General features: G+C 46.0%; 1 protein-coding gene across 1 annotated transcript in view; it reads left to right on the plus strand.

The window, feature by feature from the left end:
* The first annotated feature begins 4,240 nt into the window (after positions 1–4,240).
* Positions 4,241–17,175, plus strand: part of GDF10 (growth differentiation factor 10) — a 40,305-nt gene continuing 27,370 nt past the window's right edge. Inside the window, exons 1-2 of the mRNA XM_019555524.1 lie at positions 4,241–4,255; positions 5,030–5,526. Of these exons, the coding sequence (XP_019411069.1) occupies positions 4,241–4,255; positions 5,030–5,526 (512 nt within the window). The remainder of the gene's footprint in view (positions 4,256–5,029; positions 5,527–17,175) is intronic.

The raw sequence follows: 17,175 nt of genomic DNA on the forward strand, positions 1-17,175 counted from the left end.
TACAGATGTGGCCTCACCAGTTCAGAATAGAAGGGAGTAATCACTTCCCTTGATCTGCTGGCAACACTCCTACCAGTGCAGCCCAGTATGCTGTTAACCTTCCTGGCAACAAGGGCACACTGTTGGCAAATATTCAGGTTATTGTCCACTGTAACCCCCAGGTCCTTTTCTGCAGAGCTGCTGCTCAGCCTGTACTGGTGCATGGGATTGTTCTAAGTGCAGGACTTTGCACTTCTGCTTGTTGAAACTCATGAGATTTTTATTGAGTCAATCCTCCAATTTATCTAGGTCTCACTGAATACTAGCCCTACCCTCCAGCATTATCTACTACTCCCTGCAGCTTGGTGTCATCTGCAAACTTACTGAAGATGCACTCCATCCTATCTTCCAGGTCATTGATGAAGACATTGAACAAAACTGGCCCCAGAACCAACCCCTGGAGCACTCCACTTTATACCAGCTGACAACTAGATATTAAGCCATTGATTACTACTCTCTAAGCCCAATGCTCCAGCCAATTTTCCATCCACCTTACAGTCCATTCATCCAGCCTGTACTTCCTTAGCTTGCCTGTGAGAATGTTGTGGGAGACTGTGTCAAAGGCCTTGCTAAAATCAAGGTATATCACATCCACTGGTCTCCCTGCATCTACAGAGCCAGTCATCTCATCATAGAAGGCAATCAGGTTGGTCAAGCATGATTTGCCCTTGGTGAATACATGCTGACTGTTCCTAATCACCTTCTCCTCCTCCAAGTGCTTAGAAATGGATTCCTTGAGGATCTGCTCCATGATTTTTCCAGGGACTGAGGTGAGGCTGAGTGGTCTGTAGTTTCCTGGATCCTCCTTTTTTCCTTTCTTAAATATTGACACTATGTTTGCCCTTTTCCAATTATCTGGGGCCTCTCTTGATCTCCATGAGTTTTCAAAGATGATGGTCAATGCGTCTGCAATCTCATCAGCCAACTCCCTCAGCATCCTCTAGTGCATCTCATCCAGCCCCATGAACTGTTTTCTAAATAGTCCCTAACCTGGTCTTTTGCCACTGTGGGCTGCTCCTCCCTAAACTATGCTGCCTTGGTGCAGTAGTCTGGGAGTTGACCTTGCCTGTGAAGACCGAGGCAAAGAAGGCATTAAGCACTTCAGCCTTTTCTACATCCTTTGTCACAAGGTTGCCTCCCCCATTCAGTAAGGGATCCATGCTTTCCCTGATCCTCCTCTTGCTACCAACATACTTGTAGAAACCCTTCATGTTACCCTTCATATCCCTTGCTAGCTGCAACTCCAGTTGTGCTTTGGGCTTCCTGATTTCATCCCTGCATGCCCAAGCAATGCTCTTATACTCCCCGCTATGTACTTGTCCAAGTTTCCACTTCTTATAAGCTTCCTTTATGTGACAATTTACTGCAGAGTTCCCTGCTAGGCCAAGCTGGTCTTCCACCATACTTGCTAGCCTTCCTGCATATCACAATGGTTTGTTTTTGCACTCTCAGTAAGGCTTGTTTTCTTCTAGAAAAAGCAGAAATTCTCAGTAAAGGGTCCCTTCCAACACTATCCAGAGGACAGAGTGCAATGAGCTAGGACACACCCAATCCCTCTATAAACCAGCCATTAATCTTTCCCCGCCAGAACAAAAAATATCCAAAAAATATTTTCAAAAGGCACAGGGGGTGCATAGGGATCTAGGATTTTGAAAAGGGGGCAGGTAGTGTGGCACATTATCACACAACACAACATGCATTCTTCTCCAGTTAAAGAGAAACTGGATGCTTTATTATTATGCTAGGGGGTAGTGCTATATTCTTCATCTTAATATCAAAGCAAAAACAAATCTAACTATTGAAATATGCACTAATTTGCTAAATTATAAAGTTTAAAAAACCTCACAACAAATGAGAAAAAAATAGTAAAAAAAAAATCAAATGATATTGTGTTATTAATCCTGTAGTTAATTGTAATTAAATGTAAGTCTCTTAGGGCACTTATACACATGTGGGGGCTTAGTCCTCTAAATTGAAATGGTGGGTTTTTAATTGTGATGATTAAAAGCCCACTGTTTCAATTCAGGGGCTTCCATCACTGTTATGGTAAGGTGCCCAATCCTTTTTTTTTTTTTTTTTTTTTTGCGAAGCCTGCCCACCTCTCCCGCAGCTGGGGGGTCAGCTGCCAGCAGGCCAAGCAGCTCCTGATCTGTGGGGGGCTCTAGTCCTTCCCTCCATGATGGTGGCACCCCTGGGGCCACCTGGGTAGGCTTCTAGCAGGCCAGGGGCTGCCTCAGATTAGGCTCACCTTCCACCCCCCTGCAGCTCAGGGCCCCTGTCAGCTCATCTCCAGGCCACAGGCAGGCTCTGAGGCAAAGATAAAGGATCAGGCCCCTTGGCACGATTTTTCTTTCAGCAGAGCCTACCTGCATGAGCTGCTGGTGAGCTGAATGCCTCCTGAGCTGCAGGGGGCCCCTGGTCCTTCTTTCCATAGTGGTGGTGCCCCCTGGGGCCACCCAGGCCGGCAGCTAGCAGGTCAAATGCTGCCCCAATTCAGAGGCAGCATCCACCGGATCCAACTCTTTCCTGAGTCCACCATGGCATCCAGTATGCTGTGCACCATTTCCACTGCTTTCCTGCTACCTGGGACTGCACAGGAATGGGCTGGCTTGCCCATGGGGCAGTGCAGAGAAGCAGCAGGAAGGTGGTTGGATGTGCTGGTGGCTGGAGAAGGTGGAAGAGATGCTGCATGGTGCACTGGAAGCCTGCCAAGCCCAACCTTCCCCAAGCCCAACCTTCCCCAAGCCCACCTGGGCTTCCAGCATGCCATGCACCATCTCTGTCACCTTCTCTGGCCACCAGCATGCCCAGCTGCCCTTCTGTTGCTTCCCCATGCTGCCCCAGGGGGAAGTCAGCCCATTCCCAGGTGGTCCCAGGAGGTGGCTTGGGGAAGAGTTGGATCTGGCAGGTCCTGGGGCAGCCCATCCGTGTGGCCCCAGGGGGTGCTGCAACCTCAGAGAGAAAGACCGGGGGCTCCCACAGCTCAGGGGCCGCTCAGCCTGCCAGCAGCTCACTCTCCAGCCATGGGAGAGGCAGGCAGGCTCCATGAAAAAAAAAAAGGATTGGGACCCTCACCACTTCTGCCTTCAGCCTACCTCTCCTGTGGCTGGGGCTTGAGCTGTCAGATTAAAGGCTGCAATGTTAGAAGTAGCTATATTGCAAACTAAACTACATGGGGATGTGGTTTAGTCTGCAACGTAACTGTGACGTCTGTAGATAATATAGGGCTTGCTAGTGCTGCCCTGCGCTCGTCTGCCTACAGGTGGTAACAGGGTAGACCTTGCCTCTGGATCACCAGGTCTGCCAGGAAGTGGATCTTACATTTTCTCACCTGCCATGACTTTGGTGACCTATATATTCCCAGGAGGCAATGCCCATGGTGATCCTGCCTGGTCTTGATCACTGTGTCTTCTGTGGGGCTCCAAACCTCCCCTTTGCCCCAGCCTAGCCTCTCCAGATGGTGTTTTATGATATTCTTTCACAGCCAGGTTGCAGTGCTGCCTGTTTTAACCTTATCTGCCCCTACCCCAGGGTGTCCTAGTGCCTCTTTTGGGAACACCCTATCAGGGGCCGGTCTTGGCCTGTGCTCAAAAAAATCAAAATAGACAGCAAAAAGAAATCACAGAAAACCCCAGCTGCTTCTCAGCCTTCTTGTCAGGCTCTAACAATGTCATCCTTTTCTTGTGATCAGGTGCTCAATCCCCCTATCACCATAATTCAGGCATACAATCCCTTAGTCCATTCTTTGCTGCGTGCTAGCCTGCCCTGCACCCCTGTGACCGTTCACAGTGTCTTTGGGGTCTCCCCCGTGCAAGAAGGCTCTACCTGTGGCTGGAGTTTTTCCTTCAGGCCCTCCTCCTGATCCTCTGTTGGGAAACTCCTATCTGGAGATTTTCTCACACCTTGTGGACTCCCTCATTCTGGATCCTCAGCTGCAGCTCCGCTCTGGAAATTACCACTAGTCGCTTGTTTGCAGGCCTCCCCCTGCCTCAGGGTCACTCCCATAGCATTCCACAGGCACTCTGCCTGCCCAGACATTCAGCCACTCCTCTCTCCCTGCAGCCTGCAGGGAACTGCTCCAGGGCCAGAAATACCTTTGAGCGGCCTCCCTCCGCCAATCCTGAGTGAGATGCTGCTCCAGAAATTGGGGGGGGGGCACAGCCACACTAGGGGTAACGCCTTGCTGAACCTGGTCCTGGCCATGGCGGATGACCTGGTAAGTGGACTGCAGGTCCTTGAACACCTGGGCAATAGCGATTATCACCTGCTGGATTTCACTATCCAATTCAGGGTATCAAGGGCACCTTGACTTCAGAAGGGCCAACTTCAATGAGCTTAGGAGACTAGTGGGGAAGGCACCGAGGGCCCAGAAGGTAGAGGAGATGGGAGTCCATGACGGATGGTTGTACCTTAAGGGGACGATCCTCCAGGCCCAAAGGGTAACAGTCCCTGAGAGAAGCAAGGGGGGTAAGAGTGCTCAGAAACCCCCTTGGCTCAGCAACGGCATTCAGCAATGCCTGAGGACTAAAAGGGGGGCATACAACCAGTGGAAGGGAGGAGCTATCACCAAGAAGGAGTACTCTTCCTCGGCCCATGAGTGTAGGAAGGCTATTAGGAAGGCCAAGGCAGAGACGAAGTTCAGGCTAGCATCCAGGATTAAGGATGTGCCTGCCAGGCTTTATTCACTCCTGAGGGCACCACCCTTCTGATGTCGCCCCGCCCCAGGACCCTTGAGGGCAATGCGGGTGTTCTTTCACCGCCTCACCGCCCCCGCTCTCGCCTGCCACGTCTTGGTGTACCGTCAATGAGGGGGGAGGTCATCTAGCGAGTCCCTCATCGCCCGGGTCCAACCCGGCAGATGTACACGGGGCTCCAACCACCCCTGCACCCCAGCCTCATATCACCTCCTGGAGCAGACCCCGAGGAGGAGGTATGTGGCTCCTCTTGCCCATCTGCAGCCTTCCCTTATCCCTATTCCTTATACCTAAAGGGTCCAGGCTTTATAGTTACAGGTTTGGCTCTGGACCCTCAGTCCCTAGGACCTTTGTCTCTAATAGACACGGGCACCTGTGGTCCCGGTGGCGACCCTGCCCTGATCGAGCTCCTCCCTTGGGATCCTTGCCGCTCTGCTGCGCCCAACATGCACCTGGTTCCCGTGGGTCCTCCGCGGTGCCTCCTTCTCGCCGCTGTCCCATCCGAACGTCGCCTGTCTGCCGCCGGCTCCTGGGAGCTGCTGCTGGCTCCCTCTCTCCGGCTCTTCCTGTTCCGGCTCCTCGTCCTTCCCTGGACACTGCGGGGCTTCCACCTCCTCTTCCACTGTCAATGGATCTCCCTCTTTGGGGCCATCTGCCCCTTCCACTGCAGCCACCGTCGCTTTTATCTTCGCCAGCTGGCATCTGAGGCTGACATCACTGGCTGGCCACAGCTGTATAAAAAGCTGGCTCACGAGCCGTGCGGGTTTCGCCGGCGCGTCATCTACTGCTGCAGGTGAGTTTCTTGTGTCACCCTGGTCTCCAGGACAAAGGACAACAAAAAGTCCTTTTTTAAGTACGTTGGGAGCAAGAAGAGGGCACCAGGCAATGTAGGGCCCCTGCGAGACACAAGCGGTAATCTTGTGGCTAAGCCAGACAAGAAAGCTAGTATTTTTAACAGTTTCTTTGCCTGTGTTTTCTTGAATAGGGACTGGGATATCCCACCTACCAGAGCTAGGGACAATCTCAGGGATAGCTCTGTCAGGCCTTCAGTCAGTGCAGATGTAGTTAGGGATCTTTTGGAAGGGCTGGATATTTTTAAATCTGCAGGTCCAGATGCCCTCCACCCAAGGGTGTTGAGGGAGCTGGCAGGGGTCATCGCGGAGCCCTTGGCCTGGCTGTATGAGCATTCGTGGTCATCTGGCCAGGTGCCGGGGGATTGGAAACTGGCTAATGTGGTCCCAATTTTCAAGGAAGGGAGGAAGGAGGACCCAAGTAATGATAGGCCTGTAAGAAGGCCTTTGACACTGTCTCTCACCCCATCCTCATCAATAAATGAAGCGACTGTGGCATTGATGCTTGCACAGTTGGATGGGTAAAAAATTGGCTGATGGGGTGCACCCAGAGAGTAGTGGTGGACAGGATGTACTTAAACTTGTGAGATGTGAGCAGTGGGGTACCCTAGGGCTCGGTCATTATTGACTCCAAGATGAACATGAGTCGCCAATGCCAGACTGCAGCCAGCAAGTGCAGCCATACCTTGTCATGCATCCAAAGATGCATCTCAAGCTGGTCCAGAGAGGTGATACTTCCACTCTATGTGACTTTGGTCAGGTCACAATTGGAGTACTGCATCCAGTACTGGGCACCGCACTTTAAAAAGGATGTGGCCAGCCTGGAGAGGGTTCAGAGGATGGCCACCCATTTGGTGAGAGGGCAGCAGGACAGGTCCTATGAGGAGAGACTGAGGGACCTGAACCTGTTCAGCCTCAGCAAGAGGAGGCTGAGGGGGAACCTGGTGGCTGCTCCCCTGGTGAGGGGAGATTAACAGCAAATAGATAGAGTCCTTTTCACCCCAGCACCACCTGAGGTGACCAGGAATACTGGTAATAAGCTGATGGAGAATAGGTTTAGGTTAGAAATCAGAAGGCAATATTTTACAGTTAGGGTGGCCAAAATCTGGAACCAGCTTCTCAGGGAAGTGGTCCTCACTCCTACCTTGAGCAAATTCAGGAGGAGTTTGGATGATCACCTGTCTGGGGTCTTGTGAACCCAGCATTCATTCCTGCCTGTGGCAGGGGGTCAGGCTAGATGATGAGTTCACGTCCCTCCTGAGCCTAGCTACTATGAAACTATGAAATTAGGGATGCACCAATAAAGATATTTTGGCCAATACCAATGGCTGTTTATTAATGAACTATATTGGCTGATACTGATCCAATTGCCGATATGGATATTGAAACATCAAGAACATTAAAATTATAAGACTATCATTCATACCTGTGGAATGGAGAGAGGTTAGCGGGGATTGAGGAGATGATAATGAGCCATGAAACCAGTAGTCAGTCTACTACACAAGTCAGTCTACTGCACAAGTCTCTGATAATGAATCAGTCAGCTCTGCCTGAATAGAAATGCTGCTGCTCCTCCTAGGCAGTTGGTTTTAAAGTTTGGGTGGAGCAGAATTCAGAAGGGGGTGTAGCTGCACCACTGTACCCCTTTCCCCCCAGTCTATCCCTTCCAACAGTGAACATCAAAATAAAATACTACAACCACATCATGGTTACAATAGCCTAAACAGGGACTATGGATTCTTATCCCATTACCTGAATCAGATTTTGTGACCCCTTTCTCCCTGTAGATTTATTACTTGCCTGGTTCTCCCAGCACTACCCCTCCACCCCACTCTCCCCTCTTTTCTTCCTTCCGCTGTCTTTTGTATTCAACACACTCTCTCTGTCTGATACACTGCTCCATGCATGTCCTTTTACAAAATCTGATGAAGTGAGCTCAGGCTCACAAAAGCATAGGTGACGCATAAGAGGAGTACGGGAAGGCATATACCCCCCCAAAAAAATTGCCCCCCCAACCAGGGAGTGGGAAGCACTGGTCAGCGCCCCCCACCCATCCTCCCCATCAGCGATCAGCAGCTGGTGCCCCCCAGAGCCAGGAGGCACTAGTTGCGCATGCACAAAAGCTTACGCATCTCTGATTTAGTCTATAAGGTACATCTCTACCCTGCCTTCTGCCTGACTTCAGACTATCACAGCTTTCTGCCTATAACTTAGTGGGCACATCTACACAAGACATTTACTGCAGTTGCCTAATTAGCTCCTCAGTAAAACATTGCTATCAAAACTTTCAGTGCTATTAAAATGGAGTAAACTCATTAACTCTGCCATAGGATAGTACTGCCAAACAAGTATTAACCTATGGTGGAGTTATTTACTCCACTGCAGTGCATGTGTAGATGCTGATGGAGCTGGCAGGGGCATGAGGGTACTTCAGCACGGAGGCTGCCTGCTGGCTACCCTCTCACTAAAGCACCCTTGGGCCCCAGTCAGTCCCTCCTTAGCATGTTGAGCTGAATCACAGCGGACCCGGGCTGGCAGGCTGAGCCCCAGGGCCCCTTGCCAGCTGGGGTTACTCCATTTCAGCTCAAAATGCTGTAGTCCCTAGTGCACATGCAAACAGCATGACCAGGAATGATAAACTGTAGCACAAAATGCACCAGAGTTTTATTCAATCACCTTAATAGCACATGTAGATGCTCCCAGAAAGGCTTTTCTATCAGTAGTTTCAATTAAGTTTCTTGTGATGTCTCTTCAGTTTTATTATTTGAATGACTTGATCAACTTGGGAGGAATCTATTGCCATGTCCCTTATGGCAGTGTTAAAAGGACTCACATTCATCAAAGCAGATAAGGCATTATTTATACCATTGCCTCTAATATTCTCTAAGAGACATCTGTTACAACTTCTTCCTGCTTCAGAAGAGACTGTGGCATATGGGTCATGGAATGAAATCCCTGTGGGTATCAATTCCCCTTTGGACAGTTTGCTTTATAATGGAGTTAGAATCCTTACTGCCTTTAGGGAATAAGGAAAAAGGAATGAGTCATGACAATGATAAGTAACCTTGTGCTGAACTTGCGTTCCCTGAGTCAAGAATGCATGTAAATGCAGACAATTTACAAAAGTAAATTAATGTAATAAAGCCCCATCTTTGGGGATCTGGACACCACTGACAGGCACTGGAATGCTTCATTATACATACATCCCTTCTGAACACATCAGTCATCAGTGGCTTTATTCCAGATCTGGATCATGTTGCTGTATCTCTGCAGTTATTTCCAAGCATTTATAGTACATATGAGTAAGAAAAGCAAAGACAATGAAATAATAACTACTTAGCATTTCTAAAGCATCTTCTTCCCAGGGACCAGAAATGACCTGATTTACAAAGTAATTTAGGCACCAAAAGTGCAGATAAACACCTAGTGAGATTCACCAAAGCTCCTAAGCAGTTTAAGTGCCTAATTTCTATTCAAAGTCAATGGAAGGTAGACACTGACGCCACTTCAGTACTTCTTAAAATCTTGCTAGATGCCTGTCTGCATCTTTAGGCACCCCAATAATTTTGTAAATCAGGCCCAAAAAACATTAATGGTACAGTGATAGTCCCACCAGAGGTGAAGCTGCCTTTCACATTTCAGTTGAATAGGTGGTTTAAATGGTTTTTACTCTATCTCATTTTCATCTAATGTTATCTTTGAGCAGCATCTAAATTTCTCATGGCCATTTCAAGAAAAATGGACAAGAACAATAAGCATTTAAATTTCCCCTGAAGAGTCATTGGAAACAAGCCCTCAAATTCACTCTGCAAAACATGCTGATGTCCACGAAGAGCAAAGAGTTTGTGTTGTCCTAGACCTACTGTGGGGAACCACTGTCCAGATTTAAAATTCAGATTCCTATATTCCTACAAATTTGTTGTGTCTCTGCCCAGCCCCTGTTTAAGAGAACCTACCACATTTGCAAATCCTACTGGCAAGGCTAGCTAAACAGAGGCTGCATCTACATGTGCATTCATGAACCATTGCCATGGAGCATTAGGTTAGGTACCTGTAATATGATGTACTACGTAAGTGCACAGTAACCAGCACTAATGCACAATAGCAATGGTGCATGGTCTTTTTGTGATGCTTAATGCACAGTAGACTAATTCTTCTGCACGTTAGCACATTGGCATGGTTTTTGTCATGACACACTAATGTTCAGTAGAATTAGTCTGCTGCACATTAAGCATCTCATGTATACATGCCCAGAAAGTAGTTACCTGGAAGACCCTGGGTCCAGTCCCAGTCCTATAGTTTTCAGTGATCTATAGATCTCGGGCTTCTAGCCAGAATGAATCCTGAATTTACTCTGAAGTTACTCCGAAGTTCCCTTGAGCTGCTGGCTATATACAGCCCCCACCCCAGCCCCAGCTAGATTCAGTTCTTTTGACTGAAGATCCCTGCACTGCTGTCTAGATTTATTCCTTCATTCTTGTTTCTGAACTTCCTCATATTGCCAATCAGAATCAGTGCTCTGTTTGTTTACTACCTCTTTACTACTACATATTTAACTCTCTTTCTACTGCTTAAAGAACCACTGGATCATTACTGTATATTGTGCCTTTCAAATAATATTTTACCGTGGTTTATACCAGGGGTGTCCAAACTTCCTAATCCTTTCAGCCACAAACCAAAATCTTGACATCACCAAGAGCCACTGGACAAAACTTTCAAGATGTACAAGTCAGTGATCTGCCCACAGCACACCAGCTTTAGGAACCATATTTCAACTGCCCAGGAGTTATATGGGGCTCACAAGGTGTGGTTTGGCCATCCCCGATTTATACAGAGATCCAATCTTGCTTCCTCAAGAGGTTAACGAGCGGGTGTGAATTCCAAACCAGCTACTTGGGTAAGAGCTTTGAAGCTAAGTAAAATACACACCATCTTGATATTACTTTTAAAAGGAGAAGGCCCATACTGATAAAAGTGAATAGGGAATATATTAAAAGCATTAGATTAAGCTAACCTTATTCAGTATATCTTAGTATATCCTAGGGGGACACAGTGCATGGAGCACAGAGCTCTTACTGAGCACGGAAATGAGCCATAGCCAGTTTTTAACAGGTTTTGTTATGTTTTAATAGTAAAGCCCACTAAAGTATAAAAACATAACAATGCTTATAAAAAACTCAACACATTTCACCAAAGACAGGGCCACTGAAAGCTGCCTTTGCTCTAGTACAGCCCGGATGGGCTGCTTTACTAGCACACTGATTCCCAGTTTTGGATCATGCATGGTGGCACTGCAACTGCTTTTGGCTCCTGTGGAAGAAACCTAAGCCACCAAAAACATAGAGAAAGAAGGGCTTAGAGCTTTGTTTGACTGAATGCTTTTATTGCACCACTACAGAGCAGTGGAGTCCTTTCCAATTGCAGGACATATTGTTTCACCCTCCCTGCTGCTGTGTCCCTCAGTAGGATCATTGGAGTTGAAGTGATCACTGGGGCCCAGAAATAGCCAGAAGTTTGGAATGCTTGGGGGTCTTTATCCAGCTCACTTGGACAGACCGATTTCCTTCTCTAGCAGGACACTGGGGAATGGAGGGTAGCCTCAGAGGTCTGACGTGTGTGCCCTAGTCTGTGTAGGTTCTTATACCATGAGCATCATCAGGATATTTGAGAGTGCAGTGCTGCATTGAACAACACAGGTACTTTCTTTCACATGGCCCAAAGAGACTTGTGCAGTAGACTGCTTTTTTTTGGTAGAGCGTTTTGGTTTTGGTTGGTTTTTGTAAGTATACATGCTGCTATATATTTGTATTAGAGAACTCAAAGCCTTGGAAGTATACCCTGCCTTTGGGGTAGGACTTAATCCTTTTGTGGAGAATTTCACTTTGCCAGAGGAGAGAAGCTCTTGACCATGGTCTTCATTTTAGAGCTACAGGCACTCTTTTAGATATCCCCTTTCCCTTGCCCAATCTGTTGCTTTGCTGTCTGTACCCTGCCTTATGCTCCTTGTCCTATTTCTCATTCTGCTTTCTCTTCTCTGCCCAATCTATCACTGTTCCCTTCCAGATCAGCTGTGCACCACAAGCAGAGGCTCTCCATGCCACCTGTGGCATGTGTTGTGTTTTGTCCAACTCTGCACTAGGTAATGAAGAACCCCTGTGCCCAGGGAAGAGAGAGCAAGGTCAGGTGATCAGAAGGGGTAGAGCCTAGGAGCTACATGAGCCCAACTGGGCCCACATCATAGCAGGGAGAGGGGCTCCTTGAGAGTGGACTACAGACAGGTGGCAGCGAACCATGAACAATAAGCATTAAGGTAGCCCTGAAGGGCTGACAGTGAATCCAGCTAGCAGTGAGGGCTTTGTCTGGGTTATATGTGTATCCTGAGGAGAGCTGGTTATCTTGTTAAAGGTTTTGTCTCTGAGCTGTCTGTTTAGCCACAAGGCATGGGATAGCTTTAATAGGACCCAGAGAGGCCACTGTGGGCACCTGGGGCAGGCACTGTACCTTTGGTTCAGTTGATTTAGGGCTGGAACTGCAGGCTTCACAAAAAACTGGGTGTGAGGGCAGAGAGCCGGGCTGGAGCAAGGTGTCATGCCAGGGCTCAGCGTGTTAAGAACTGGGCCAGATGTGCTCATCATTGGGGCACCTACGTTGGGGTGAGGCACATAAGATGTCACTCTGGTAGTCTTAGCGCTGCCTCCCAAATGTATATTTAATTATTATCAAGGCATGGCAGGGGAAGACAGGGCAGTGCCCTGGTGAGCCAGAGTGGAAAAATGGGTTTAGGGGTGACTGCCAGAGGTTGCCATAGACACCTGAGGCAGAGCCCATTGCAACCATGAAGCACCTGAAAGACAAGATCAAGACCTCAAATGTCATTTTAAATTCTATGAGCAACCAGCATAGAATTTGCAGGATAAACCTGCTTTGCACATATTAGACTGTGTTGTTGAGATGTGCCATTTTGTACCAGTTGTGTGCTTTTTAAGTTCATCATGCCCAGGTTTATCAGATGTCCTTGGTTCTGCTGAAAGATGATGGAGACATGAATAACTTAAACTAGGTCACCACTTGCAAGACTAGAACTGACTCGCTTAGCAAACTGAAAATGAAAATGTTGGCTATCAGTTATGTGACCTATGCAGTTTTATTTATATACAGTATTCCTCTTCACTTTCTATCCTTAACTGTTATGTAGAGTCACTTTGTGCTGATAAACAACTGCAACTTTTGGGCACCCATATATGTGCATTAAGACTTCCAACAGCTTCACCTTTTGGGCACCTATATATGTGCATCAAGGCTGCTCCAACATGCTGTAATTACAGCTCGTTGGAGCAGACTCGATTAACCAAGTCTGCTGGAGCATGGTAATTACTGCACTCCAGCAGACCCCAGCATCGTGTGTATCAGTGTCTCTGCACTGAAAAATAGTGGTGGGGGTGTTTTAACTAAAGTTCATTTGACTTCTAGAGCCACTGTCATTAAAGTGCCTCCACCTCCTCCCCCCCAGCCCCGGAGCACATGTATAAATGCCCTTTCACTTCAGATATGGGGAAAGTGATCCCTCTACAAAACTTATAAAATACTTTGGTATGCATTATGTGGTCTACTGTCTTACCTTGGTATCACATTTTTTACTTAGCACTCCAATATACTCCATGTCCCTCTCAGATTAGCATTCCTTTGGTTTGACTTTAAACATATCATATAAGTTCTATAACATACTAGTGTAGAAAGGCTAAGAGAAGAGAAAGGATTGTGCACTGGGTATAGTGTTAACTCACAGGATGAAAACCAGGGGTCAGTTTCCTGTTCCACTAAAGAATTCTTGTACAGCTTTGGTCTAGTTGGTTTGCTTCTCTGTGTCTTGGTTCCCTAGCCATAAAATAAAGGTAACAGTACTGTTATCTGGTTTGCTGATACAGATGAAGATAACAATACATATCATCTTCACAGAATTAAAAGATTATTAAGTCCTCATAATAAGAATTTAGAAGTATCTTACATAGGCTTTGCAAGGCATACTGCATTGCATACTAATGTCCACAAATATCAACAGGCTGTTACAGTCCTATAAAGAGCAAGGTATTGTTGTTGCCTTTAAGGGATCCACCTACATTTAAAGAAGCTGTTAGTCTCCAAGGAGAGACAAGGTTTACTTCAGTTTCTATTCAAAAAGGATAGCTTCATTCCCACTTACAATGGAGTTTATATATGTATGATCTACATTGTCTTTTGTATGTAAAGTACATTTCAATTTTAAGGGGATTTCTTTCCCCGAACATCTGTGAAATCTCTAAGCTGGTACAGTGAATCATGTCTCTCTTGTGCCTAGAGCAGAATGAAATTCAGAATGTTCATCCTTTGGGAAATTCTGACACTTCAAAATCTGTCTTCACCTGATATGGGGACAAAATATTGAAATTTCTATACTATACATGTAATTGAATAAATATTCTAAAAGATTCTGTGTGTGTCTACACAAGATGCTAATTGAGCAGTAGCCTAGTAACACTATGCAGTAGCATGCCAGGCAAAGCCCATGCTAATACACTGTTGCACAGTAGTTTTAGGCTACTGCACAGTTCACATCCAAAAAAACCTGTGCACAAGTGCTACTGTGCAGTAGCATGAGTTACTGCTCATTGATTTAGTATTTGATTATCCAATTACTAAACTTAATGTGCTGCAATTAAAGTGCATTAATGAATGTGTAGACACACCCTCTGAATCAGATATGTAAAAATAGTTTACCCAGATGTTTAACTAATGAACTGCAGTTTTCCATGGTGGTACATTGCCTTATGAGAACTGTATTTCTGCCTGCTTTCTTTCTTCCGCTTTGGGTAGACTCCAGGGATGGAATAAATCTCCTATAACATACTTAGGGCTAAATTCTACTTAGCTGTAAAAATGGTTAAGTGACACTTGTGCAGTTCTTCGGCATCTAAATCATGAAATGATATTCAACTTCATCCTGTATAGTACCTTGAATCATGTTAAGACATGCAAAATTTCTACATATTTGCCATATGTAACTAAATATGACCTACTGTGCAATATGACACAGAGGTATACAACTCTATTAACATTCTGTTCTGTTTCTGTTTTGTCATGTACATGCTTGTATTAAACAACTAATTGTTATGACTTGAATTCCAATCAGAAGGCAGTGGCTTAACCAGTAGGCCATAGGCCAGGCAGGACTAAGAGTACCTTCCTGTTAAAGCTAAAACAGGGGGAAAAGTAATAAATCATCTCCCAAACCCAAGAGATGGGCTCCCTTGTCTTTATTCTTCTTCTGGCTCTATGACTCTTCTTCCTGTGGCTGCTCAATGAGATGCAGTTTTACAAACTGGGGTACTGCCTCCTGCTCTCCCCCCCTTCCCCTCCTCCACCCTTTTTTCCTGGTCTCCTCCCCCCGTTTCCCTCTACTTGACATTTCCCTTTTTGGAGATAAAAACATTCTGCATAGGGAAGGAGAGAGATAAATGTAATTAATTTACTCTTACTGTGTTTTTTCAAGATTGATTTGTTTGAGAATTGGCTAGAGAAGGAGGTTAGGTAAAAGTGAGTTTCCATGTTACTCATTCTTTTAATGAAAGATATTTTCAAATTGACAAAAGAAATGTGATAACACCGCCAGATTTGTGAAGAGGTAAAGCTAAATCCAAGTTTAAAATGCTTTGAGTTTAAAACAATTTGATACTTCAGCGGCAGACAACAGGTATCAAAAGAAAATGAGAGCAATGAGTTTGATATTTCATTTGGAAGGATGTTGTTTTCCACAGTCAAATACCTCAATCCGTTCTGTTATAACTGGCATCTTCCTAAGAGCCTGAGAGTTATACCATGTTAATGAAAAGTTAGTGTGAGGTTGAAGAACAAAGCATTTTATGTGAGACTCATTTTTCAATTTATAGGGAATGAGAACTTCTGTGGAGTTTCAAATGGTGATGTTTGTGGCTGTTCTTCTGGCATGATCTATTTTTAGGAAAGCTGTGATCAATCATAGTAAAAATGTGCAAAGAGGGCCAAATTCATCCCATGTGCAACTCCAAATTATCAGAGTGACACTGGTATTTAATCTGGTCCAGAAAATCACAAGAAGAAAGAAAATCACATAGCATGCCCATACAAGTATTTTGCAACAAGTGAAATACCCACATAGACCCAAGCCTAGCAATCTGTGGAATCTGTTTATGTGCAGCTTATGAGGTCTGTTTGACATTAGGGTCCCTGTGTGTCAGCTGAAAACTCTATTTTGAATACAAGGCTGTTGGTCTTCACTATTGTCTTTCTATCCCTGGGTTGAATGGAAATTCCTGAAAGGGGTAACAGGGCTGATAATGGAAAGCTGTTAACCTGAATGGCCCTTGTTCCAACAGAACTGCCTTGGGATAATGGGAAGGCTGAAGTCTAAGGAAACTAGTTTTTACTGATTTTTCTTTTTTTTCTGCAGGATCTGGGGTCCAGAGTATGAGAGTTTCCTTAGAGTCTGAACAAAGAAACCAGGTGTTGTGCTGCCTTTTAAAAAGATGTAGGTTGAAAAGTTGGGGAGGGGATTCACAGGCAAAAGAATCATAGTGTGCAAGGGAGTGCCATTTAACTATAAAACCTGCCAAAGAAGAAAGTCACTGAGTGCAGATTTAATTTATTAGAAAACATTAAAGTTCAAATGAGAAAGTTCAGAGTATAAGGAAATACAGAAAGACTTGAGCGGGGGGCTACGTAGTAGAGACTGGAGGTAAGGGTGGGAATGCAGCTAAGTTACATAGCTAAGTTACATATGAAATATGCAGCCAGCTAAGCCTGGGGGTGGCAGTACAGAGAGACAGACAGAAAGGCAAAGAAAGCCATGGGCAGGAAGGAAGATTCTGGACTCCTTAGAAAAATCTAATTGACACCAAAAGAACACAATGGAAGGAAACTGAAGCAGAGAACTGCATATGGATATATTTATTATTTTGTCTAGAGCCATGTCTCTTGTACTAGTTAAAGACTGATGGTGTTTAGATCCCTAATGAGGTTTGGAGTCTGAAGTTTTAACCATCTTATGTCCTTGAAGATACGAATTGTACATCTAGAGACCCATGGGATAAGCACATCCTTTCTTGAAGGTCCTAGGCCAATGAGGAATCTGGAGAGTCAGTATAGATCCTGAAGGACTAGGGCAGCTGGGACAACTGGTTTCGATTCTCTGAAGGAGCAACAGAGTATATCTAGAAGCATGTCAGAGAGGTCAAGGAAAGAGACAGAGCTATAGTCTACAGCAGGGGCTGGCAAAATATGGCCCGTGGGCCAAATCTTTTATCCACCTGTGGCACCCACAAACGAATTGTGCCCAACCCGTCCACCCATGAGGGTGGGAGTGAGACGCCCATGTGTACAATCCCCAAACATACCCTATTGCGCCTTGCTCCCACCCTCGTGGGCAGAAGGGCCCGGCTTGGCCAGCACAGTTTCCAGGTGGGGCTACTGCTGCCCATGCTAAAAAAAATAGGTTAGAAAAAGCCAACCTATTAAATAGGTACTTTGCGTCAGTCTTTCATCAGTCACACGGGATGCCCATGCCTGCTATGGGACAGGGA

This window comes from Crocodylus porosus, unplaced genomic scaffold (genome assembly GCF_001723895.1).
Source record: "Crocodylus porosus isolate Cpor-Errol unplaced genomic scaffold, CroPor_comp1, whole genome shotgun sequence".
Classification (NCBI taxonomy): Eukaryota; Metazoa; Chordata; order Crocodylia; family Crocodylidae; genus Crocodylus; species Crocodylus porosus.